The following is a 26,999-nucleotide window of genomic DNA, read 5'->3' on the forward strand; positions in this document are numbered from 1 at the left end:
CAAAGCAAAACATGTGGGATTTTACTCAGCTGTGTGGAAGGGGCCCCAGTGTCTTTCTCCTTCTCCGGATTTCTCCTTTGTCTTCAACTTATTTTAATCACAGCAAACTGTGTTCAAAGTGTGAAAGTAGGTTGCACTCAACTAACTCAAGGGAAAGGAAGAATAAGGAGAATCTTGACTTCCCAGTAGAATCGAATAAAACAAAAACAAAATGAAACATCTTCCTCATTAAAAACTTTTGTCATCCTGACTATACTCTGACGTTGCTTAGCCATGTGTACCCAGTTTTCATCAGCGAAATATTGGAAGGTATGTACTTTACCCTCCATTTGATTCACCAAGGCATTTTTCATGTCTCCGAAGGGAAAGCTTTCCTTGATTTGCATGCATGCATTTATTTTAATTGGAATTTTTAAAAAGTACGATTGTAAAAAAAAAGAAAGTAAGAAAAAGATTGTAAGAAAGAAAGAGAAAAGAAAAATAGAAAAAAAGAAGCAAGAAAAATGCACGTGATATGAATAAGAGCTAGACATGTACATTCCTGTAAGCTGACCATTGATATACACTAAATGTATTCATTTAAATGTATATGCTATACTGTTTTGAAGGGCCAAGGTGGTTAGCAAAACAATTATTTATTTATTTTATTTTATTTAAGAAATTTCTATCCTGCCTTTCTCTGCTTGCGGACTCAAGGCGGCTTCCGGCATAAAAACATACACATTCCAACAGTTAAAATATATGTACAACAATACAATCATGGTAAAACAACAGCCAGAAGATCAATAAAATAAATAAAATCTGTGACCTCTTCCTCCGTATTTCCTTTAAACTTATCTTTAACTATTTGAACTTTTGCCATTTGCAAAGATGGAAAAGGTCAGCAGGCAAGACAAAAAACAAATTACAGCTTTATGCAGAAGGCATTACCAGTATAAATATTTGCCCAGTTTTAGACAGATTGATTTCCTCAAATCTGAATACACTGTTCTGATGAATGTTGAATATAGATTAACAGTCATGCAAGGCCAAAACATCTGGGGACCCACACGTTGAGAACCACTGGTCTACACTGACCATATAATGCAATTCAAACTGTGTTATTTGGCAGTGTAGATCCAGCCTAAAATATTTGCCTCCCATTGGAAGTCTCAATCACTAGCACCCAATAATTTAAAGTCTTACTGATTTCAGTAGAAGATATAGAATCATATCTTTAATTATTCGACAAACATCAATGGGTCTTAAAAGTAACTAACTCCAGCTAGATGTGCACATCGGCTTAAAGCCAAAAATCCACGAATATCAGAAGAAAACAACAGAAGTATTACTTTGGGAAATGCTACGTTGCAACTGCAGTGGAGCAAGATAATGAATGAAAGGTTGAATTGCACTTTTCAATGCCCATTCCTAACAGGGCGTCCTTCATATTGCTGGGACTGCATCTCCTACAATCCCTAATCAGTATGATTGGCTGGGGAATGATGGGAGTTATAGTCAAACACAGCCACAGGATCCTATCAGACCAGTGTTTCCCAACCATTGGGTCTTCAGGTGTTTTGAATTTCAAGTCCCAGAAATCCCAGCCAGTTTACCAGCTGTTAGGAACTGTGGAAACTGAAGTCCAAAACACCCGAAGGCCCAAAGGTTGGGAACCACTGAGAGGATGCTGTGTTTTAGTAGAATAAATGGTGAATATGGAAGACTTGGGACTGATGGTGTAGTAAGTCTTACACAACAGTCGGTGTGAATGGAAGAAATAATATGGGGTCATTTTTTTCTGATTTGGTATCTTAGTTTGTAAAAGAGACTTCCTTAGAGGAAGGGTTCCTCTGGATCCCACCCAATGTTTAGACAAATTAGAAATTACAGAAAAATTCCAGATGTAAGAAAAAAAAGTAGATTTCTCTGTGTTGAGAAGCATACAGTATAATTTCTGCTACTGGAATGTTGCCCTTGATCTCATCACTTAAATTTAACTCCTGGGCAACTGTGTTGGCCAATGTTCACCCTTGTAGACACATGGCAAACTGTACCATTTTATTTTCATCTGAAAATAATACCAGAAGTGACCAGAAGTCTCCTTCTGTCCTTAACATCTGCGGTTTGGTTTGGTTTCTGCTGTTTATCACTCATTGCAACAGATGGGATCAGTGTTCTGAGATAACAGGAAAAAAAAATCTGTTCCTGGGTTGAAAGTACTATTTCCTGTTTAATTGTGTGGTACTACTTACTTTAAAAGTAGTTGTTATACTCCAGAAACTTCTTTTTTATGGCTGCCACAAACTATGTTGAACTAGTTGAGACTCCATCAGATAGTCATTGAAAAACTATAGCAAAATGTGCTGCAGGATGTCCCACAAAAACAAAGTTTTTGCAGTTTAATGAACTTTTTCCATATTTGCATGATAGAATCAATTAGGAAATGACATTTATAACCCAGGAACAAAAATCATCTTACATAGTGTAATGTGCCATTCCATGAAGAACTTACCCTTCTAGGATGTTTTTAGTAATGCAAATAAATTAAACTGTGGGCAGTGCAAGAGGCTGGGAAATCCACACAAAAGAGATTGTGATGGGATGTGATGCACAGTCTGCACTTTCCCCACTTTTGCCCTTGCACACCAATTGGTCTAAGACGATGAAAGTTGTAGGCCGGGTTGTGGCACAGCTGGTTAGTAGCCAGCTGCAATAAATCACTACTAACTGAGAGGTCATGAGATCGAAGCCCGGGTCAGATTGAGCTCCCAATCCTTAATAGCCTAGCTCGCTGTTGACCTAAGCAGCTTGAAAGACAGTTGCATCTGTTCAGTAGAAAATTTAGGTACTGCTTTATATGGGAAGGCTAATTTAACTAATTTACGACACCATAAAAACTTCCAGCAGTGTGTGGAAAGGAATGAGGAAATATTCCATCAAGGACTTGATGTCACAAGTGGACAATGAAGCAGCAGCTCCCCCTGTGACTGGAATCGAACATATCCTCATGTAGCCGGAAGCTGGAAAATGTTAAATTGCCTCTGTGTCTGTCTATATGTCGTATGTCTAATGGTATTGAATGTTTGCCATGTATCTGTGCATTGTGATCCGCCCTGAGTCCCCTTCAGGGTGAGAAGGGCTGAATATAAATACTGTAAATAATAAAATAAAATAAATATAATAAATAAAATAAATAGAATTAAATAAATAAATAGATAAATAAAATAAGCATTTGAAAAGCAAGAAACTGAGAAAGGCTGATACAGGACCTCAGCGAACAGATGATTATGTTCATCTCAGATTTCTTTCATCCACATCCTTTCTGCTTCTGGTGCTTTATTATTCTCTCTGCAATATATCTTAATGGCTGCTGTCTCTTTTCTATTCTGGGCACTTTTGTAATGTGACCACATTCACCCACATTGGTACCAAATACAATCTGTATTATTATGCCCTGCTGTGCTCCAGAACAATTCTAAGAACACAATTATCATTCAGAAAGCTCAACTTGTCAATTATTTTTAGGAATGTCGAGATCTGCCTCCCACTCCCATGCTGAAGCATTCGCAAATAGAAGCAACAAAATGCAAACTAATCTGAGTAGCATTCTGCAATGTTCCGATCATGAAACTCATTTAAACCCATATGCCTTATGATTTCCACCTCTCTGGAAATAACCATTCCAAAATAGCATCTTTAGTGAACTATTGTATTATGTTTCAAAACACACACATACACTCCCCTGAAAATTGACAACACATGCAGAAGGAAGTATGCCTGGATCAGGTTCTTATTAGATACTTAACATAACTGTCATGGTAATGCCATGACAACAGTTGCCATGATACATATAAGTGACTCTTGAGTATATTATGAATACTGCTTCAGTGGCCAAGTTCAAACTAGCATTTTATGACAAATTTAATGTGGAAATCGCTGTGATGGATTATGCTTCCCAAAAGACCAGGGTCTAAAAGTCTTTCTGTTTGTAAGTCTACAGGAATCTATCTAATTGCTAGTCCCATAAACCTATTGCCTCAACGGAACGTGTTAAGTGAAGACTTACATAATCCTTACTGATAACTGGATGTTACAAAATTGGCACCATATTCTTAAATATCCTGGAATAACCCTGCCTTATGTTGTCCATGCAGATGGCTCTGGAGATCAAAATAACTACTTTTTTCATTCCCTTGGTAGAAAAAACATACACACATCACATTCAGGAAAAAGTCCCAAAAATTTAATACAAACTGGTTGATCTTGGGCAAGTCATATTCTTTCAGTCTCAGAGGAAAGCAAAGGCAAATCCTCTCTGAACAAATCTTGCAAAGGAAACTTTGTAAGAGGATCATCCGAGGGTTTCCATAGGTGGAAATGACTTGAAGGCACAGAACAACAACATTTTAGCAAGTGTTTTCCAGTCATTGTGCCCTATGAAATGGTTTGTGGGTTACAAAATATACAAAATTGCTTCTTCCCTCCTTTCCATTATTGTTCTTTACTAAGACAGATAAGCATTGGTAATTTCCAGCAGTGATCTTCCAAATTGGTCCAAAGAAATGCAAGCTCTCACAGTATTGTTCTTTTATCTTTGTCAGGTATTGCTGATTGTTGCTTTATTTTTTGGAGGCTTTGTTGTTGCACATAATTTCTTTGCTACTCGTTAGATGATTTTAAAATGAAACACATGGTTAGTTATACTTTGAATATTTTTTAAAGTCACAGTGCATGAGAGCACCTATGAAGTTGGCCCCTTCTACGTGGCTATATAAAATCCAGATTATCTGCTTTGAACTGGATTATATGGCAGTGTAGACTCATGTATTCCAGTTCAAATAAGATAATGTAAATTATCTGCTTTGATAATCTGGATTATATAGCAGTGTAGAAGGGCTGTAGTGAAACAGCATTTATCTGCAAAAGTGTAAAGGTAAAGGTTCTGTTGCACCTCAGTGGGGCTTCACCTTGCTCACAACACCCACCAAGAAACCAAATGTGATAGTCAAAACAGTTTATTAAGAAAACACATATAAAAAGGGAAAAACACCATGAAGGAAGTAATGGGTAAAATCTAAAGAGTTAATATAGAAAGCAAATCTCACAGACAATAAGCCAGGTCAAACTGCACACAGAAAAACAATCCAAAAGCAGGTTAATTCCAGGAAACAAGGTTTAAAACATAAGCATGAATCCCAAGGCAAATCCAGAAAACAAGGAGCAAAACGTGAACATAAATCCCAAACTATCCCATGCAACAAGGAGCCAAAACATATGAATCTTGGGTCTTGAGCTAAGGCCTGGACTAGGAACAAGACTGAAGTACTTGTGTTTCATTTTAAAATCATCTCCATTGCTCATCTCCATTTCTAAGCCGAACAGCTGGCGCTGTCCGTAGATGTCTCCTAGGTAATGTGGTCAGCATGACGGCATGGAGAGCTGTTAACTCATATGGTAGCTCTATTTAAAAAGGGTGGGAGATGAAGAAGGGGATAACAGAATTAGTTTTACCTTTTGCTCTCCCATCATCTAGTATGCAAACTCTGCAGTGTACTTCATAATAAACATCACTGGTGCAATCCCCCCCCCCCCCCCCCCCCGCAGCACAAACTACAACCACAGATGAAAATGTGCCCCTAGGGACTTTTTCATCCAATAGTTTGCAGATCTTTGTGAAAAAAAGAAACCAGCAAAAACAGTTGAATGGTTGGACTATGAAGTTCAAGCTGTTGCCTGGATCTGTCAACAGATAATCAAGGATAACAAAGATGTCATTTAGATATTTTCTAAATGAAACAGGAGTTATACATTCTAGAAGCTCTAGCATCTTTGTTATCAGAGTGTTATTTGCATATACAGTATCTATGGAATGTCCAGGGTGGGAGAAAGAACTCTTGTCTATTTGAGGCAAGCGTGAATGTTGCAGTTGGCCACCTTGATTAGCACTGAATAGCCTTGCAGCTTCAAAGCCTGGCTGCTTCCTGTCTGTGGGAATCCTTTGTTGGGAAGTGTTAGCTGGCCCTGATTGTTTCCTGCCTGGAATTCCCCTGTCTTCTGAGTGTTTTTCTTTATTTACTGTCCTGATGATAGAGTTTTTTTTAATACTGGTGGCCAGATTTTGCTCACTTTCATGGTTTCCTCCTTTCGACTGAACTTGTCCACATGTTTGTGGATTTCAATGTGTAGTCTGACATGGCAGTTGTTAGAGTGGTCCAAGATTGCTGTGTTCTCAAATAATATTCTGTGTCCAGGTTGGTTCATCAAGTGCTCTGCTATGGCTGACTTCTCTGGCTGAATTAGCTCAGGAAGCTGCCAGGCTTTGAAGCTACAAGGCTATTTAATGCTAATTAAGGTGGCCAACTGCAACATACACACTTACCTCAAACAGACAAGAGTTCTTTCTCCCACCCTGGACCTTCCACATATATATAAACCTCACTTGCCTAGTTTCCAACAGAACTCACAACCTCTGAGGATGCCTGTCATAGATGTGGATGAAATGTCAGGAGGGAATGCTTTTGAGACATGGCCATACAGCCTGGAAAACTCACGGCAACCCAGTGATTCTGGCCATGAAAGCCTTCGACAGTCCTCCTCTCCATACTTTTAATTTGTCATTTGTTGTGTGGCTCCAAATTGTTTCCAGCCTAGAATGACTTTAAGCTGAAGCTGTCACAGGGTTTTCTTGGCAAGATTTATTTCAGAAAGAAGTTTGTCCTTGCTCTCCTCTGAGGCTGAGAGAGAATGACTTGCCCGAGGTTACTCTGTGGATTCCCATGGCTTCATACACTCTTCACAGATTTCTTTTTTATTTCTACTGGAAAAAGGTCTGCCAGCTCATGCATAATGTTATCCTGGCTTGGCTGTTTCTCTTTGATCCCTGTCAGTGTAAACCCGCACCCTGCCAGTCCATGGGGTGTTTAGGATCAAAGCCCAGCGAGAGCAACAATAACTCAAGGTCAGGATCACACTGTGAGATGAACAAACAAACGAAAGCACTACTCTGGATTTCCTGAATTATGAGAATGTAATTACAGGAAGGCCTTGAAGCTATGTACAGGTTATTCACAGGAAAAGAGACTAGACAGCATATCAGAAAATGGTGACTTCAAGTGTGGAAGATATAGTAATGTTTTCTGCTTTTCCAGAAAAAAATCTTAAACCGGTGAGATGAAAGCCACAATTTTATGCATAATTACATGAAAGAAAGCCTCATTTATCTCAGAGGCACACATTTCTCTAGAAAAATGCATAGGAATCCTGTTTTAGTAAATCTTCATTTTTCCCTCTCTCCCGCCCCTCATTCCCCCCTTTTAATCCCTCATAATCAATTCTCAAGCCAGTCCTAAAACAAATATGGCATAAGAGAGAAAAATACAAAATATTATTACCAAAATATATAACATTGAAACAATTCAAAATACAATACAATCCCTGTATCGGTGAGGATAATATTCTCAAACTTCATGAGGATATGTGGAATCATGGATAATAGCATACCTGTTATTTTCAGTATCCCCATCATTTTCATTGCCCAAGAATTACGTACCATAAAATGCTAAAGTAAGCCTTTTGGTAAACTGAATAGGAAATTAAAGCTAACGGTAGCAAAATAAATATTAGTTTTTTGTTATGTAGAAATGAAAACAACTAAACAAATACACAAATAATATTCATACACATTCTGGCTTATCAAATTAACATCTGATCGTCCAAACATTACCATCAAGTAGCACACTTAATTTTTCTGACCAGGTCTGCACTATCTGAGTTATGCATTTCCCAGTATGATTTATGATTTTATAGTTGACTAGCTTGATGTAACGTCCTACCAGAGCCAAAACAAAACCCTTCGCAATTAGGAAGAGAAGCAATTATAGTTTCTGACTCTGTAAACATACTGGGGCATGAGGAATAGCTTATGCATCACAGTTGGAAATACCACTGCTTATTCAAAAGGTTATGATTTTAAAAGGCCATGACTTTCAGGGAAGAAGATACACATCATACATTGGCAGACTAATCTATACCAGCATTTTCCCCAAATGTCACCTTTGACAAAATAAAGGAAGTTACTGCCTACAGACACAGAGGTTAATGCATTTTGTATTTTCTCATGCAAGACATGAGGAAGCGCATGCTGGGTCATGGCAGAGGTCCAAATACTGTGCAGTGCAGTGGTTAGAACCAGAGTTTGAAAATGTTCATTTTTTCATATAAATCTATTTTGCAAGCAGAAATGACTATGTCCAAAAAACCCGACTAACTAGTAGAATACCCGTGTGTGTGTGTGTGTGTGTGTGTGTGTGTGTGTGTGTGTGTGCCTTCAAGTCGTCTCTTGGATTATGGTGACTCCATGAATTTCATAGGGTTTTCTTAGGCGAGGAATACTCACAGATGTCTGGCCCGTTCCTTCTTCTGGAATATAGCCTACATTACCAGGTATTTCTTGGCAGCCTCTCATCCAAGTACTAACCAGGGCTGATCCTCCTTACCTTAGCTAAAATTTCTAATTTACTTCCAAGCATGAAAATGTTATCTCTCTCCCTCTCTCAATCTCTCTCTCTCTCTTTCTCTCATATCTTGAATGATAAACTGTGAGAAACTAGGACCCCTTCTACACTGCCTTATAATCCAGATTATCAAAGCAGATAATCCACATTATCTGCTTTGATCTGGATTATATGAGTCTACACTGCCATATAATCCAGTTCAAAGCAAATAATCAGTGTAGAAGGGGTCTCAGATAAATAGCATTTCTATTTGTAGTTTTTCAATTTCACAAGGGTCTATGCCCCTAGTCCCACCAACTGTAGGGGATGACTGTAATTTCCTTTGTAGTTGAACTGAAATACATGATTTTGCCTGATCCACTTCAGATCAAGAGACGGTGATGTAGAGCTTGGCCATCAATAGCTACAATTTTCTTCATTATCTTTTGTTATTTGTAATTATTTGAATTAATGCGATTATTGTGTAGAACTATGCTGAAGGTGTGCATCTATCCCGTATTTTGTCTTTTGGAAAGCACTCTGATAGTTGTAAACATTTCAGAAGAGAAAAACATGGCACTTACTACCTCATCAGATGAGCCGCTGGAATCACCATGGATCGTGACAAATCCAGCTGTGCCCGTCGGGGGTGTGGGGAACCCATCACCCCATGCCCCGCATCATTTGACTCACCGGTTGCCCCATCCCACAGGGGGAACCACCCGGTTTTACCCAATTGTTTCAAGGCAATACAGGAAGCCTCCCATGTTGCTGCCATGGTGGCATACACTGGATGTTCTATAGCAGTGGTTCTCAACCTGTGGGTCCCCAGGTGTTTTGACCTACAACTCCCAGAAATCCCAGGCAGTTTACCAGCTGTCATGATTTCTGAGAGTTGAAGGCCAAAACATCTGGGGACCCACAGGTTGAGAACCACTGTTCTATAGTATTACAATGAAGCCCTGTCGGAAGTAGTTCAGCGCCGTGGGATGGAAGCTGGTGGACTCTGTCGTAAGACTATAGAAAGTAAGCCCATCTGATGAGGTCTCTAGTGGTCATCGAAGGAAGTGCAGACCCATTGAGTCAGCAGGATTTAATAAGCACTGGCTGATTTTTCAACAATTGATGCATGAGTCCACTCTTATGGAAGCTTCCCCTAGAATTCTGTCGGCGGTGGCCGGGAGGGCCTTTGCACAACTAAAACTTGTGCGCCAGCTGCGACCATACCTCGTGAAGTCTGACTTGGCCATGGTGGTTCACGCCTTAGTTACCTCTAGATTGGATTATTGCAATGCGCTCTACGTGGGGCTGCCTTTGAAGACGGCCCGGAAACTTCAATTAGTTCAACGCTCGGCAGCCTTGGTTCTAACGGGAGCCCAATACAGAGAGCGGTCAACCCTCCTGTTTAAGGAGCTCCACTGGCTGCCGCTTATTTTCCGGACCCAATTCAAAGTGCTGGTGATCACCTATAAAGCTCAAAACGGTTTGGGACCCATCTACCTTCGGGATCGTCTCTCCCCCTACGAACCTGTACAGTCTCTTCGGTCATCGGGTGAGGCCTTCCTCTCGCTCCCCCCAGCATCGCAAGCGCGGTTGGTGGGGACGAGGGACAGGGCCTTCTCTGTAGTGGCCCCCCGGTTATGGAATTCGCTGCCTAGGGAGATCAGGCAAGCCCCCACCTTGATGGCATTTCGGAAGAGTCTGAAAACTTGGCTTTTCACTCAGGCCTTTGGTTAAGATCATCTTTTTTCCATCACAATTATTATGCTCCTCGACCTTTTGCACTGGTCGCTCTTCCCGATTCCTGATTGATTGATATTACTCAGGACTTCTCCCTACTGTACCAAATGTGACCTTAAATGATTCTTATGCACTTGATCTATTTATGAATTTGTTACCCATAATGTGCACCATACACTTTGCTTATCCACTATTGCAACCTCATTGTTTTAACCTGATGTTTTAATTCTGCGTTGTGTTTTTAACTTATTGTGTATATTTTTATTGGTTTTGTTTTTGTCCTGATGTTTTATATTTTATCATTGTTTGTATTTTGATTTTGCTGTAAGCCGCCCCGAGTCCCCTTCGGGGGAGATGGAGGCGGGATACAAATAAACTTATTATTATTATTATTATTAGAATTCTGGTCAATATTGCTGTTGTAAACATTTTATAATATTTGGGAAAAGATAAATTGTTATTATAAACATCTTACAGTATTTGGCAAAAGCTACAGTCCTGAAATCACTTTCTTCAGAGGTCAAATTAAAGAGAAAAAAAGACCTTAAAGAACTGATCTCATGTAATGACATAATCATTCATCAAAAGGGTTTCGATATCACATATTCTCCCATTTGCAGTTATTTGATAAATGCAAAATATTGTACTTAATTCAAACAATTCTCTAAGAAGCCACAATTATTATTCTTGGGTGGACCCCAGACCATAAATATTGCAGTACCACAAATGCACTTCTTTCATTACCTCAGACCATTGTTAGTCTCGTCATCAGAAGACAGTGCCCCATTGCAAACATTTCCAAAGGAACTGCTTGGTTTCAGCTTATTATCCTCCCGGTCTGGTGTTGTTTCTCGTTTTTTTCTCCTGCTAAACAACTTCTTAAAAGGCTGGAACTTGCTTGACTTTTTCTTATCTGCAGATAGCAAGACAAATACACACAGGAGATTAACAAAACTGCACCTCTATGCACTCTGTGGCAAAAAGCGCCTCACTTAAGTGCTTGCCAAGGAAGAACAAGGCCAAAGAGCAGTCCCAAACCGAAACAGACAATGTGCTGAGAATTCAAATGCACACCTTTTACTTACTGTTGAAGTAAACCCAATACTGCAAAACAAACAAATTGAAATTGTCAAAATGTCTTCCCACTAGTTTGAAAGACTGATAGTGTGATAATGAGAAGAACCTACCACTGATGTAAGTGCAAACTCTTAGTTAGACAAGTGGAAGACAATTACAATGCAGCCCCCATAGCTGTGGGACCAAATTCACCTATCCACATCTCTAGGAATTTTCTAGGACATCTCTGATAATTTTCACCAGACATTATTCATTTCAATAGGGTTCACTATTTTCCAATGTTTGCAGTTTGCACAGTAAATCTAGAGATGTGTGCCCTGTGGAGCCAATATTCAGAGTGAAAGGAAGCTGTAAGAAATGTACGTTATCAAATGCTTGAGAAGAAATACTGTCATTCCCTGATTATTGAAACATTGCTCTCAGTCAGTGTGTATAATCCTTTACACCATACATGTGGATTTGTTATTGATGGGTGGAGCAATGGATGCTAGGCTTGCCATGGATATTAATACAGAATTTGCTTTCTTGAGCCAACACCCTGACTTAGATTTCCTAACGCGTGCCTGGTTATTTCCTCATATCCACAACGCAACAGTTATCTTACTATTTGCTGTGTCTGTGCAGGCATGGACTATGGTATTATTTACACTGATAACAACATCTGAAGGTACTGCCCTGAAGAATGATTCTAGCACGACTGAGGAAAAAAGATAAGGAGCAGTGATTCTATCTTTTATTCATTATGAATTTTCCCTGGAAACAAAAATGAAAGAAGGAACAGTAAGAAAGCCTAAGAAGGTTACAAACTGAGGACAACAGCTAGCCTCCACCATGTTCAGTGAGTGAGGAAAGGCTATTTCACAATAAGAAGCTTGTCTAGAAGCACCCACGATGAAGAATAAATTGAGAGTATCTTGCAATTAACCCACACCAGGCACTGGTTGGTATAGACATGCAGCAGACAATTGGTGGCCTAAGAGTTCAAATTTGTAGTATAAATACCCTAAAGTCAACTCATCTTGGAAGCAAAGGAATGCTGTTCTGGTTAGTAGATGGGAGGTCAACTACAAATCCCAGCTGCTGTAGGCTATATTTTTGAGGATGGAACCGGCAAACACCTCTCCCAATTCCTTGCCAAAGAAAACCCTCTATAATGGATGAGGCTGCCATAAACTGACAGGTGTCTTGAATGTGTATGCAAACACACACATTTTTCCTACAGTGTGCAAGTATAACCATTTATTTCAGATGGTTTCTTCTAATAACATCATCTGCCAAGTTTGTGATAAAGTGAACATCTACTTTCCCACTTGCCAGGAAAATAAAGATTTTACCATACCTTATATTTATAACCTGTCCAAGGACCTCATCACATGGGCAAATATACCATTTGTACAATGTTTTCGGCACAGTTTGGGGACAGAGCCTGCTGGACCCCATCGAACGATATATAGCTACTGTGATGAAATCATCGTATAAGGGAGAAAAGAGACAAGCATGGGGGGAAGCCGGGAAGCAACGCTCTCCCTTTGTGATGGGGTAAATGCCACTGCGGACACTGCAGGGCAATGGATTTCCCCGCTGCCCCAGAGATTTGCCATGATAAGTGGCAAATCACCCCACAGTCGCCCACATTAGGCAACTTAATATGATGAGTTCACAAGAAAAGGGAAACAGAAGTGGGAACAAAGACTCCTCCTGGAATGAAGGAGACTCTGAGATGTTGACAAGCTGGAATGTGTCCAAAGGAGGGCAACTAAAATGATCAAGGGTCTGGAGAACAAGACCTATGAGGAGCGGCTTAAAGAGCTGGGCATGTTAAGCCTGCAAAAGAGAAGGCTGAGAGGAGGGGAAGTGATAGGAAGGAGGGAGCAAGCTTGTTTTCTGCTGCCCTGGAGACCAGGACACAGAACAATGGCTTTAAACTACAGGAAAGGAGATTCCACCTGAACATCAGGAAGAACTTCCACACTGTGAGAGTTGTTTGGCAGTGGAACTCTCTGCCCCAGACTGTGGTGGAGGCTCCTTCTTTGGAGACTTTTAAGCAGAGGCTGGATGGTCATCTGTCGGGGGTGCTTTGAATGCGATTTCCTGCTTCTTGGAAGGGGTTTGGACTGGATGGCCCATGAGGTTTCTTCCAACTCTATTATTCTAACACTACCATTGTTTTTTTACAACACTGAGAGTGTGGGATATTCTGGAGCTATTCCTGACCAGGCAATATAATTTGCCTACAAATCTGATTTTATTATTCTGAACTGCTCTTATAGTTGAAAAATGGTATATAAGTATAAAACGAACAACACTGTAAACTGTTATTTTAGCATTTTAAAAACAGGGTTGAATAAAGCTAATACTTTTGTTTTGCAAAAATCAGACTAAAGTAGGAACAAATGTCTTTCTTTCTTTGAAATTTTTTTATTTAACACACTGCAACATAAAAAACCCTTAATTTAATTTGCTCTTGAACATGAAATAGCAAGAAGCTGGATAGCATTTTTCTGTCTGCCCTTTAATCACATCATTATAGCCAAATTACAACAGAAAGCATCTGGTTTCACCAACAGATTGAAGTTCCTGTGCCCCTGATATTGCATTACTCAAAGAGGGGGAGAAATTAACAAGGATATTGCCGTTAAAAGAATATTTCTCCTCAGAATAAATGAGAAAAAAATTCCACAGGAGATGGAAGGTACATTTTTAGAGATCCATATAAATAAACCATCATTTCCGTAACACTGAAATGTTGATACCGATTTTTTTTTAAAGTTGTATTGCTTGAGAGAGAATAGGAACAACAAAGGTATGGGAAGTTTAGGTCAAGTTTCACCAACTGTTCCAATTGGTTTATTTCAGATTAAACTCTGCTTGAAGTGACTTGCATCCCCGACCCTAGATAAGTACAATATTGAAGAATAACGAATAGATATGACTTATTTTAGATGCTACAGCCTCCAAATAATATCTTTTTCACACAGAAATCCTAGGCCAGATTAAAGGGGCTGGTAGTGTGAGGTTTGCTGACTTTGGAATCTTGGGCAATAATGTTTTGTTGGTGCATAAGTGCAACAGAATGAATTATATTTTAATTATAGTTAAATGTTATAGGTTTGTCTGTTTTTAAAATATATACATACTTATTTTATATAATTCTTGAGCAACTTCACTCTGACTTTAAGGAGTTAGGCAGTCTGTCTGTCTGTTTGTCTGTACAAATACATGAATACTGGTAGGAGAAGTAACTGAATTCATATCTTTTTGCAAGACTCAGAATGGTTAATTATATCAGAATAACAAAGAATAAAACAAACTGTATCAGTTTCACACTACAAAGATAATGTCAGAAGAGACTCAAAATTGATTGTGATGGCAGAAATTTGAAGTTTTTCAAAGCCCCACGGAAATTGAGGGACGCCTGGCAAGCTGGCTAACCGCAGATGTTCCGAAACAGGAATCAAGAATCTTACCAGGCTGAAGGCAAACGACAGAGACTTTATTCAATCTGCGCAGAAGGGACACTTTTACAGCAACAGGTGCTCAAAGGTACAAGTGTAAAAACATAATTACAAAGCAGGCATTTTTATATACAAGCATCTTCATGGTTTAACATTGCTATGTTTTAAATCTCCCTCCCTTCCCCTTGATTAAGCAGATACCAAATCCTGGCTGTAAAGACAATGAAGGAAGTATCTCCAGACATCTTCCCATGCTGGGAAGACAAAGAAAGGTTCCCAGAGATGTCTATTAGTGATGGGACTGCAATCAAAGTGTCTTTCTAGACTTTTGTCCCGTGGATAGCCGAGATCCCCCATAGGAAAATTTTGGGTGGCAGGTAGATGGCCTCCTTCTGATATTGAGGAAGATCCTTTGTTCCACAGATTATGTCCCATCTCTGGTTCCCAGACGGAGCGTGGAAGGAGTATCTGGAATTGTTCAATGGGTTGTTTGAAAGGTAACTGCAGTTCATGAATCCATAAACATTTGCCTTCTATTTCATATAGCTTAATAATAATAATAATAATAATAATAATAATAATAATAATAATAATAAAGATAATCCATGTGCTGTTTTTGATATAGGTTTCTAGAGGGAAAGAGGGGGAAGAGTGGGGGTCTCACCGTCACTGAGTGTAGGGGGAAAGGGTATTTGACTTATTTGTTTTCATTCATTCCCCTGCGCTCATGCACATATTTGCATAGAAAAAATAAAAAATAAAAAAATATAGAAAGATACTTTGTAGCAGAGGGTCTGGAGATGGAGGTGCTTGATATAGTGTAGCAGTTTGGATTGCAATATGGTTGGAAGAGAGTGAAGCCATGAGGCGGTCTCCAGCGAAGTTCTGGAGATTTGCTGCTGCGGACTGGCTCAGGCTGAACAGCTGAACTGGGAGTGCGTGCATGCATGGGGAGTTGGGGGCTATGGAGTCACGGCTGCTACTGGTCTTGGGAGGCTTGAGGGAGGCTACAAGGATGGTGGCCATTGCCATTAATTTGGCCCTCCGTCCTTGGGATTCTATAATTTCCCACGGATGGAACGATGTTTCTTTTTATTTATAGGTGGGGGTGGTCATGTTTGATAACAATTGGATGATCAGAACCTAAATAAGAGTTCTGGGGAACAAATATAATGATTTGTTGTCGAAGGCTTTCATGGCCGGAATCACTGGGTTGTTGTGAGTTTTCTGGGCTGTATGGCCATGTTTCAGAAGCATTCTCTCCTAATGTTTTGCCTACATCTATAGCAGGAATCCTCAGAGGTGTGAGGCCTTACACCTCACACCTCTGAGGATGCCTGACATAGATGTGGATGTTTCGCCCATAGATGTGGGTGAAACGTCAGGAGAAAATGCTTTTGGAACATGGCCATGGAGCCCAGAAAACTCACAGAAACCCAATATAATGATTATGTGAACTGATAACAGTAATGCCGATGAATTCACCAACAGAAAAATGACTACTCAACAAAGACTACAGAAAAACAGTACAGTACTTGGCTTACGTAATGTTGATTCAGTGCTTTCTTCTTAAGAGCTCAGTGAATAAAACGAAGGGGTAAGCCTGGGTTTGATCAGCCACCGAAAAACAGGATATAAAAATAATTTAGGACAAATCGAAAAAAGGCAATGGAGAGCAAATTCTGTGGCCTTAAGGCTTCACGTATTCTGGCTGGCATTTGTTTGCTCAGTTTGCAAAGATGTTCACATTTATCACAACAGCCAGCCAGCCATTTTTTAATACAGAGCATCTCCTTCTGGAGTTATTATTCATCATTAACTAAAGCTTACATTTTATCACTGCCAGTCAGGAGAAATATGTAGGTCATCTTCCAAAGGGGAGGGAATCCTCCCTCTTTTGTAAAATAAAAATTTAAAAAAGAAGATTTTCAATAATAAATTGTGTTCCATGTATTACAATTCCTTCAGCTTTTTGTTACTTTTCCCAGCTGCATTCCATGCCCACCCTAATCCTGCTGTTGTCTAAAAGAATACGAAGGAAGAAATGCAGAGATGAGGAATAAAAAGAACGGTGTGTTTTTAAATGTATTCCTCTCCTTCAGAGTTTGGATTGAACATTTTTGATATCTACTTATTTATAATATAGGTTGTGTAACCTTTATCCAAAATTCTTGCAGTCAAAAGTAGGGTTCTTTTAATCAAATTTTTAGAATATTTATATAGAGAGATATATCTTGGAAATGAAGCCCAAGTCTAAACACAAAGTTCTCTCATGCTTCATATACATTTTATTGATAACAGAGTTCAAGGAAAAAACAAAGAAAAACAAATAGATATTTAATAATGAACAGTTATTTAACTAATAAGCATGTGCTTGCATCAAACTATCATATAAAGCAAAAAGTACATTAATAGAAGCCAGCAAATGGATAATGAACACTTGGCTCAGTGACATTCTATGGGGAAAGTAAATCGCTCAAAGAAATGTTCAAAGACTGATCAATCATCTACTGAAACCAGCAATTCATTGATCCATCTAAGGGTATACTGCAGAATGAATGAAATTTGACATCCCTTTAACGGCCATAGTTCAATGCTATGGAATCATGGGACATGTAGGTCTTTAGCCAAAGAGAAGGCGCCTCACCAAACTACAACTCCCTGGATTCTATAGAACTGGGCCAAGGCAGTTAAAGTGTGTCAAATTGAATTAATTCATTAGAGAATCTCCCTTATCCTTAAGGCAGGAGTGGATAAAATATGGGCCTCAGACCCTATGTGGTCACTAAAACTCCTTCTACACTGCCAAATAAAATCAAGACTATCTGCTTTGAACTGGATTATATGGCAGTGTAGAAGGGGCCACAGTTGCCAGCCCTGCTGTAAAGCCCTTTCAAGGAAGCAGTAAAAGATGGAATCAGAATAATCTCTCCTCATACGTTCAGGTTAATCTTACATATAATAATTGATAGGGCTACTATCACAGACCTAAATAAGAGAAAATAGCTTTTTTCATAATCCCCGTTGTCATCTTAATTCCATTGGAAATCATGAACAGCCATCCCTCCACATTTGCAGTTTTGACTTTTGTTGATTTGATTATTCTCAGATTTGATTTAAAATGTTCCCTCCACTAATAGCTGCATCCTCCTGTGTGACTCCAGTCATGCTGGAGAACCTAGAGATTTCTAGAGAGAATACCTCTCTAGGGACCTCATCACATGGAGTTCCTGTGTGGGGCACAGTGGGGGATCTGTAGGGCAGCTGGGCAAATCATGGGTCAGTGGGACGAATCCATCACCCAGCACCCCACATTGCCCATATCACCCACTTGCCCATTGCAAGCCAGAAAGCATACTCTTCCAGCATACTCCCACGTTGTCCCCATGATTTTCAATCTGAACACTGGTAGCCTCCTGTGTTCAGAATTCCCCACATAGAACACTTTGCAGACATAACCATCACGGAGCCCGCCAGAAGTAGCTATGCGTCATGTGATGAAAGCCAGCAATCTCCATTCTGGCTGTGTTGGCAAAGTGTTCTATGACGGAAAATTTTTCAAATGTGATGAGGTCCTAGGACTCTCCAGATCCTCCACTGCAATTCTACGATAATTTTGCAGCAGAAATCATGCTTGAAAATGCAGAAATTCCTAAAAAGATTTCTCTCTAATAAAGAAAATCAATTTTTAATTTGCAGGGTTTTTTTTTTTTTTTGCTTTCCGCGCTGCCCTGTGCCCCTAACCCCAACAAATGTAGAGGGATGGCTGGCTGTAATCTCGTAATTTAGAAATTCACTCATCTTCGGTCCCCTGGAATTAAGCCATTTCGTTTTATTCATTATTTGTTTTACTAATTATTATTAAATAATGACTGTAGGGTAGCCATATGAAATTAATACAGTTGCCGAAAGTTGACAGACCACTTGTAGGTGCACACCCACACAAGCAAAGGCCATGGCAAGTAATCAATGGTCTCGGGCTGATCCAGGCTGATAGATTTATGGTTGTAGCATTATAAAATCCTGGGGGCCTTTCACACCACACTATTAGGGTACTATGATTTCATTTTACATGTCATGGTTCGATCCTACTGAATCCTGGGATAGGTAGTTTAGGGAGGAGTATTTAAGATCCTCAGTCAAAAAAACTCTGACTACATATCACATGATCCCATAGGATGCAGCCATGGCAGTAAAACTAATTGTTTGATATCAAAGGGCTCTTGAAGTGCATCTACACTCTAGAATGAATGCAGTTTGACACTACTTTGGTTGCTTGGCTCAATGCTATGGAATCATGGGATTTGCAGTTTGGTGAGGCATCAGTACACTTGCAAAATGGCAGCTCCTAGGAGTCTATAGCACTGAGCCATGACAATTAAAATAGTGTCAAACTGCATTCATTCTATAGTGTAGATGCACCCCAAGGTTTCATGCCACGTGAACTACTTGGGCATTGTTTAGGTATGATCCAATTTTCTAACTTACGTCTCTGCCATCCTCATCCTTTTACTCAGACAAGCTGTAGTAATCTTTAGGAGCTGTGCAAAACCTTATTAATAAACTAGTTTAATTTACCCTAATCATATGCAGAAATATTCAGCTGAAAATTACAGCAGAGAATTGGCGCAGGTTCCCGCAGCAATCACGTGCCAGTTTGGTTGATGATCAATGTCGCATCCTATTTTCAAATGTACTGAGTCACAATCGTTTGTTTATACCAAAACTTCTGGTGTGCCAATTTTAAATACCAAAATTTTACAGAGACAGATGTAATTTTGCAGCGAGCAGCAGTTATCTTCTTCATAATTCCCAGAGAGAGAGAATTTCTAACCTTCCTAGCAATCAAAATCCTGCATGGAATAAAATTACAATTTGAAATGCTCTTGTTTTTCTAGTTACCAAGCAACATCAGATTACTGTCGGAGCCTGTCAGATTTCCTAAAGCATGCCGGGAAAATCCCTTTATGTACTGAATGGCTCCATTTCTCCTCATATCACATTGTACAGAAAAGCCTTTTGGGAGGAAAAAAAGTCAAGAAGCCATCTAAGCAATAACAGATGGTTCACCAGGAGCATTCAGTAGGAAAACTTATTTAATTTCCAAAAAGATTTGCATTAGCAGTTATTCTAACAAAGAATTGCAGGAATATGTATAGCTAAATATTCAACATGATTCAAAAAAATGTAGGAAAACTGGCTCTCCTAAAAAAGCGAAGTGATATTCATTCACTTACATGGAGAACACTGAGCAGTTTTGAAACAGCACCACACTGGCTCCTGACTTTGGCTAATCTGAAATCTTGGAAAGAGCTCAGTTTCCACACTTCAACTACCCTGGAAATTCATGTTGATTTATATTCATACTTTGGTTAACATAGATAAATAACCCCTTTTTACAAAATCTCTTTATCTCTTTTCTCCATTGTCTTATATCTTATATCTCTTTTAGCAGCATCAGCATTGGAAAGATGGTGAAGGAAGGCTGGAAAACAAAGATATTTGATGCCATCTTGCAGAGCATGTCTGCAAAAAGGAGTGCCATAAAGTTTGAGTTTGGGAAGAATCTGCTTTTAGTCATGCTGCTTTATCTGTGTGTGCCTGCCTACCAGACAGAAAGCAGAATTCCTTACTGAGTATATCAACCACAGAATAAACAAGTATATCTGCCTAGCCAGTCAGCAGAGCATAGATCTATACCTTTTGCCATAATAATAATAATAATAATAATAATAATAATAATAATAATAATAATAAAAAAATATGCCTAATGGCCAAGCAATAAAGTGTCACCAGCCAGAGGCCTATAAATATCTGGGCATATTACAGCTGGACAACATCAAGCATGAACATGTGAAGATTGTGGTCAGTAAAGAATATACACAAAGGGTCAAAACAATTCTCAAAAGCAAGCTCAATGGAGGCAACACCATCAAGGCCATAAACACCTGGGCCATACCTGTCATAAGATATACTGCTGGCATTATAAACTGGACACAGGCGGAACTGGACAATTTGGACAGAAAAACAAGAAAACTCATGACCATTCACCATTCACTGCACCCTTGCAGTGATGTTGACCGGCTATATCTGCCTAGAAGATCGGGGGCAGAGGACTCTTACAAGTAAAACAAGCAGTCAAAGAAGAAGAACATGCCATGGCAGAGTATGTAAAGCAAAGTGAAGAACCTGCTTTGATTGAAGTCACAAATCAGAAACTCCTCAAAGCACAGCAGACAAAAAACCAGTACAAGAAAACCGCACTACAAACTAGAGCTGACAGCTGGCACAACAAAACATTTCATGGAAAGTTCCTTGACAAAATTGAAGGAAAAGCTCACAAGGAGAAGACCTAGCTATGGCTCAAAAATGGGACACTGAAGAAGGAGACAGAAGGCCTGATCCTTGCAGCCCAGGAGCAAGCCATCAGAACAAATGCAATTAAGGCCAAGATCGAAAAATCAGCTGATGACCCAAAATGCAGACTGTGCAAGGAAACCGATGAAACCACTGATCATATCCTCAGCTGCTGTAAGAAAATCGCACAGACAGACTAGAAACAGAGGCACAACTATGTGGCCCAAATTACTCATTGGAACTTATGCCTCAAGTACCACCTGCCAGCAGTAAAGAACAGGTGGGATCACAAACCTGCAAAAGTATTGGAAAAAGATACTGTGGGACTTCCGAATCCAGACTGACAAAGTTCTGGAACACAACACACCAGACATCACAGTTGTGGAAAAGAAAAAGGTTTGGATCATTGATGTTGCCATCCCAGGTGACAGTCGCATTGACGAAAAACAACAGGAAAAACTCAGCCGCTATCAGGACCTCAAAATTGAACTTCAAATACTCTGGCAGAAACCAGTGCAGGTGTTCCTGGTGGTGATGGGCACACTGGGTGCCATGCCAAAAGATCTCAGACGGCATTTGGAAACAACAGACATTGACAAAATCACGATCTGTCAACTGCAAAAGGCCACCCTACTGGGATCTGCGCGCATCATCCGAAAATACATCACACAGTCCTAGACACTTGGGAAGTGTTCGATTTGTGATTTTGTGATATGAAATCCATCATGTCTATCTTGTTTGCTGTGTCATACAATAAAATAATAATAATAATAATAATAATAATAATAATAATAATAATAATAATAATAGTCCATCATTTTGATCATCCAATTCTCTGCTGTTGGTGCAGCTAAGTTCTTCCATTTTTGTGCACAGAGCAGTCTGGCTGCTGTGATCATATATTGCAACAGTCTATCATAACCATTTATATCAGTCAGACCAAATAATCTCATGTTTCAACTGGATATTTTCCCTCAAAGTTTTTTTGATAACCTTATGTATTTGAATTCAGTATTTCTTGGCATGTTTACATGTCCACCACATATGGTAGAAAGACTCCACTCGCTGTTTACATTTCCAGCAAGTGTTGGAAACCTCTTTATACAACTGAAATTTTGATTTATTCAGTTCAAAACCAACTAATGGCTTGTCTTTGCTAAACCTCTCCATTTGTAAATAAGAAAACCACTGAAAAACAAACCCCTTTGCAATCAACTGACCTCTTCTTTTAATTCTACATTCTCTTTGTACATTTTGTAGGAGATCTTGATGAGTTAACCATAGAGTGCATCTAACACAACATTTTTTAAAATCCACATTCACATTCACTTTGTCATACCACATGTAACCATGCAAACCATATCTCAAATCATGTCCCTCCAGTGCCAACATCCTAGCATTACTCAACAAAACATAGTAGTTTAACCCAGCCTCTCTGAGTCCTTTTGGAGAGGGTGCTTGATACAAATAAAGATGGTGATGATGATGATGATGATGATGATGATGATGATGATGATATTATTATTATTATTATTATTATTATTATTATTATTATTATTATTATTTTATCCAAACTAAACAGCAAGCAGCAAAGTAAAGTTTCAGATCCGGTGCACCTAGTCCACCCTGTTCTTTTGTGTCTTGTGACATCTTAATTTAATTCTTGGCCCCTTTCCTTGCCATACAAATTTAGATATATGCTTTTGCCGTTGTTTAAATTGTCTATCTATCATTATCACAAGTATTGTTTGAAAATGAAATAAAAAAATCATAGAAAGTCTGCCCAATAATGACAACTGAAATAACTCTTCTTAAATATGTATCCATAAGGTTTCATAGTTATTTTGGAACAGTAGAAAAGATTTATTTGTCAAAGTGACACCAAGATACTTAACCTTTTTATCTATTTTAAAACCTGTTACAGTATATCTGACAATTTCCCCCAATATTTTATATCCATATTTTTAGTTAAAACTTTTGTTTTCTGGTTATTGATTTTAAATCTCACCAAAGTTCCATACTCTTTCAAGTTTTTCATCAAGTCTTCTATTCCATTCAATGGGTTTTCTAAAGCAATCACCAAATCATCTGCAAATACCTGCAATTTATATTTTTCCTCTTTAATCTGTATTCCAGGTATCCTTTCCTCACATCGTATATTGTTCAAAGTACTTCAAGAACTAGTATGAATAGAATTGGTGAGAATGGGCATCCTTGTCTAGTCCTTTTCTGAATTCCACATGACTGAGTTAAATTTCCATTTACAATCTCCTGTGTGGTCTGGCTAGTATAAAATGATTTTATCAATTTTATGAAATTATCTCCAGAATTCATATACTCCAACACCTTAAATCAGCGTTTCTTAAAGTGTGCTCTGGAGAGCTCTTGGGACACCAGGAAGTATACTGAGGGGCTCCACGCTTCCCTCTTCCTCCCTCCTCCTTTCCCTTTCAAGCATGTACGGCAGCAGCTTTCCCTCTTCTTTGCTCCTCTTCCCCCTCTATGCGCATGAGGCGGCAGCTTTCCCTCCTCTTGCGAGGAGAAAGAATGCGTGCTCGGAAAAGAAGACATTACGCAAAGGGACAGAAGCCCTGTTGAGATGGAAGACAAGACCTCTGTGGGGCACCGTAGCCTCCTTCCCGCTCCTGCAAGCAGCTGCAGCAGCAGCATTGTCCTCCCAGGGCACTGACCCTTTCTCCTGCACCCTTGCCATCCAGACCCCTTCCCCTGAGCCCCTTTGCCATGCAAATCTTTTTCTCTCATCATGGAGACCCTTTCCGCCATGCTCCTCCACCATACAAACCCTCTCTCCACATCTTCTTGCTATGCCCCCATGCCCGCGTGCCATGCAGACCCTTTCCCCGCACCATGCAAACCCTTTTCCCAAAGCCTTTCTGGCTGCAAAACCCTATTTCCTCCCACCACTCAGGGGGTGATTTGATTGTGTTTTTACTGCATGGCAGAAGGGGGTTGGACTAGATAGCCCTGGGGTCTTCCACTGAAATACTCTTTATGTTGGTTAAAATTGTTCTTCATTTAAAATATTATATTGTTCTTTCTTTCTTTCCTTCCTTTTTCTTCCCACTACAAATGAAATATGTGCAGTGTGCAGAGGAATTTATTCATTTTTAATTAATTCCCACAAATATTCTCCATCCATCTGTCATTGGCCGAGCCCAGCTGTCAAATTTTAAAACGCAATGTGTCAATAAGTTTGTCCATACTGATATATATACATTATATATACTATACAATATATAAACATTTCTTGAGGCTCCAGGAGAAACTTTTACTTCAAAAAGGGTTCCACAGCTAAAAAAGTTTGAGAACCCCTGCCTTAAGCATAAATGGACAACCATTTTATCAAAGGTAATAAGCCTGCATCTAAAATGAACAAAGCTGCTTGTTTTTCATTATGCTTTTCCAAATACTCCAAAATATCAAATACATTACTTACATTGTATAGTAGTTGTCTTCTAGGCAAAAAAGCAGATTGATCTTGAGAAATAAACATTTCAGTCTTTTGGCAAGGATGGTTGTAAACAATTTATAGTAATTGCTCAATAGAGATATTGGTTGATATTTCTGTAGTAAAGATAAATCCTGATCTTTCTTAGGTATCAGAGCAATATTAGCTTTTCACCATGTTTCAGTTATATATTCTGTTTTAAGCATGGGATTTACTGCTTGTTGAAGCAGTAGCCCAGGTTCATCTTCTAAATGTTTATACTAGGATGCCAGTAATCCATCTTTGCCTGGTGCTTTCCCAGGTTTTTTTAATAGTCTCAGATATTCCGTATGGTGTTATCAGCCCATTGGTCAATTGCTTTTGTGCTTCAGTAATTTTTTGTAACTTTTGCTGGATTAAGTAGCTGTCTATGTCTTATATAAATAGTCAGCCTTATATAAATTACTGCAATATTGTTGAAAAACCTGTTGAATATTGATATCGCCCATTAATATTTTATTCTCATGTTGTATCTTATCTATTACAATATTTTGCTTTTCCTTCCTCAATTTGTATGCTAACCATTTTCCTGTTTTATCAACTGATTCGAAGTACTTTTGTTTTGCACTCTTCATTTTAGTTTCTAATTCACTAACCAGTAACATGGATAACTGCTTTTGGAGGAGTTTTATTTGAGTTAGAACATATAAATTCATGGGATTTTACTTTAATCCCTCTTCTTTATTTTTAATTTCATCTGAGATCAATTTCATCAATTCCAAAAATTAATGTCAATTTATGTTTATAATTCTAAATTATCTCCTCCTTTTTGCTGAAATGATTCATGCAGTTGCCATCTAAATGTGTCTGCTTTTCTTTTAAGTACTAGGTCACTCATTTCCGGTTAGTTCTGTTTGCCTACTCTTTCAGATGTTATCAAAATCTCCCAATTTCTCTTTTCTCTTATTCTCTCCTTTTGTTTGGGTTTACATCAGTTGCTACAAAGCCAGTGTAATTGGCACTCAATTGTAATTTGCATGCATTTTTTCATGTCTGGAGAGACTTGAGAAGCTGAAAGTCGCTTCTGGTGTGAGAGAATTGGCATCAGCAAGGACATTGCCCAAGGGGTGCCTGGATGTTTTTGTTGTTTTGGCATCCTTGTGGAAGGCTTCTCTCATGTCCCTGCATGGAGCTGGAGCTGATAGAGGGAGCTCACCCGCAATCTCCCCGGGTTGGATTTGAACTGGCAACCTTCAGGTCAGCAACCCAACCTTCATGTTAGCAGTCCTTCTGACATAAGGCTTTAACCCACTGCATCACCAGGGGCATGCAATTGATTCATAGAGATGGGGAGAAGAGACAAGACCTCGCCCTTCCCAGAAAACTCAGATAAAAGCAAACTGCTGCAGCCTCTTCTAGCCTGTATGTTATTTCTCATTAATAACACTTGCCATCTTCACCACTTTCTGATGTAACTTGGCCAGACGTATCTTGGTTTTTATCTGTGTATGGGAAGGGGACCTATTCAAGAATAGAGCCCATGTTACCTGTCATCGGAGATGAGAAGAAAGCATAGCCTATATTGTTGCAGGCAATATGCAATCATATATCCCTGTATGTTTCAGGAGCTGCAAACGCTTGGGAGGTGCTGGAAACAATCAGATGCAATATTAGAACTGAACAAGTGTTCTCAGGGAGATGCTGACTCCGTTCCAAATCCTCCTTCAGAATATGCTGTCTATGTGTGTTGACTTGTACACAGATGTACCCTCTTACAGAAGAAACTCTAGAGTGAGCGAGTGAAGCAAGCAAGAATGTGCTTGCCTCACTTTCTTTTATCTGTGTGATGTGCCATCGCTATGCACAATACACGTGAATGCAAAGAAGTACAATTGACTCTCCACCTTGGCAAGTTTAGTTTGAATTTGATCACTCACAGATTTGTTTCTGTTGAGGACATTCTCTCAAGGAATTTCTAGGCCCTCCAGAAATTTTATGGTCGACTTTTATCTGAGGGGACCCTAAAACTATATGCACTCCCACCTCTCACACAGAAATGCATTTCCAAACTGTGAAATGCATTTCTGGTCACTTCTGATTTAGAGTTTTGTTTGTCTTTTGGCTTGTTTGTTTGCATTATTAGTCATCCACACATCTTCCAAAAGTTCCCTAAGGGAGAAAATTGCTCCATGGATCAACAGAAGTTAATCCTAACACAGGTGAAGCTAAGGAGGCCCTATAGACAGAACCAACAGGAAGTTTGTATGCAGTGCTTTGAACTCATGATAAAAGCAAAAATACAGGCAAAATTATTCTAATGCAGTCTCTAAAGTAAGGAGTGCTTGGTATGTGAGATATACGTGTACATGTGAGAGAAGGTGGGACAGCAACATAGGAAAACAATCTTGGATCTGCAACAGAAAGTGCACAGCTGTGGCAAGCTCTCCT

At 39.3% G+C, this 26,999-nt stretch overlaps 1 protein-coding gene across 5 annotated transcripts in view; it reads right to left on the reverse strand.

The window, feature by feature from the left end:
• Positions 1-26,999, reverse strand: part of cracd (capping protein inhibiting regulator of actin dynamics) — a 198,791-nt gene that overhangs the window by 59,008 nt on the left and 112,784 nt on the right. For all 5 annotated transcript variants that reach the window (XM_062981532.1, XM_062981534.1, XM_062981533.1 and 2 more), the window contains one exon: positions 10,959-11,127. Coding sequence is in view for 2 of the 5 variants with exons in the window: in XM_062981531.1 (XP_062837601.1) it covers positions 10,959-11,127 (169 nt within the window). In the remaining 3 variants the exon portion in view is untranslated. The remainder of the gene's footprint in view (positions 1-10,958; positions 11,128-26,999) is intronic.

Source organism: Anolis carolinensis, chromosome 5 (genome assembly GCF_035594765.1).
Source record: "Anolis carolinensis isolate JA03-04 chromosome 5, rAnoCar3.1.pri, whole genome shotgun sequence".
In the NCBI taxonomy this organism is placed as follows: domain Eukaryota; kingdom Metazoa; phylum Chordata; class Lepidosauria; order Squamata; family Dactyloidae; genus Anolis; species Anolis carolinensis.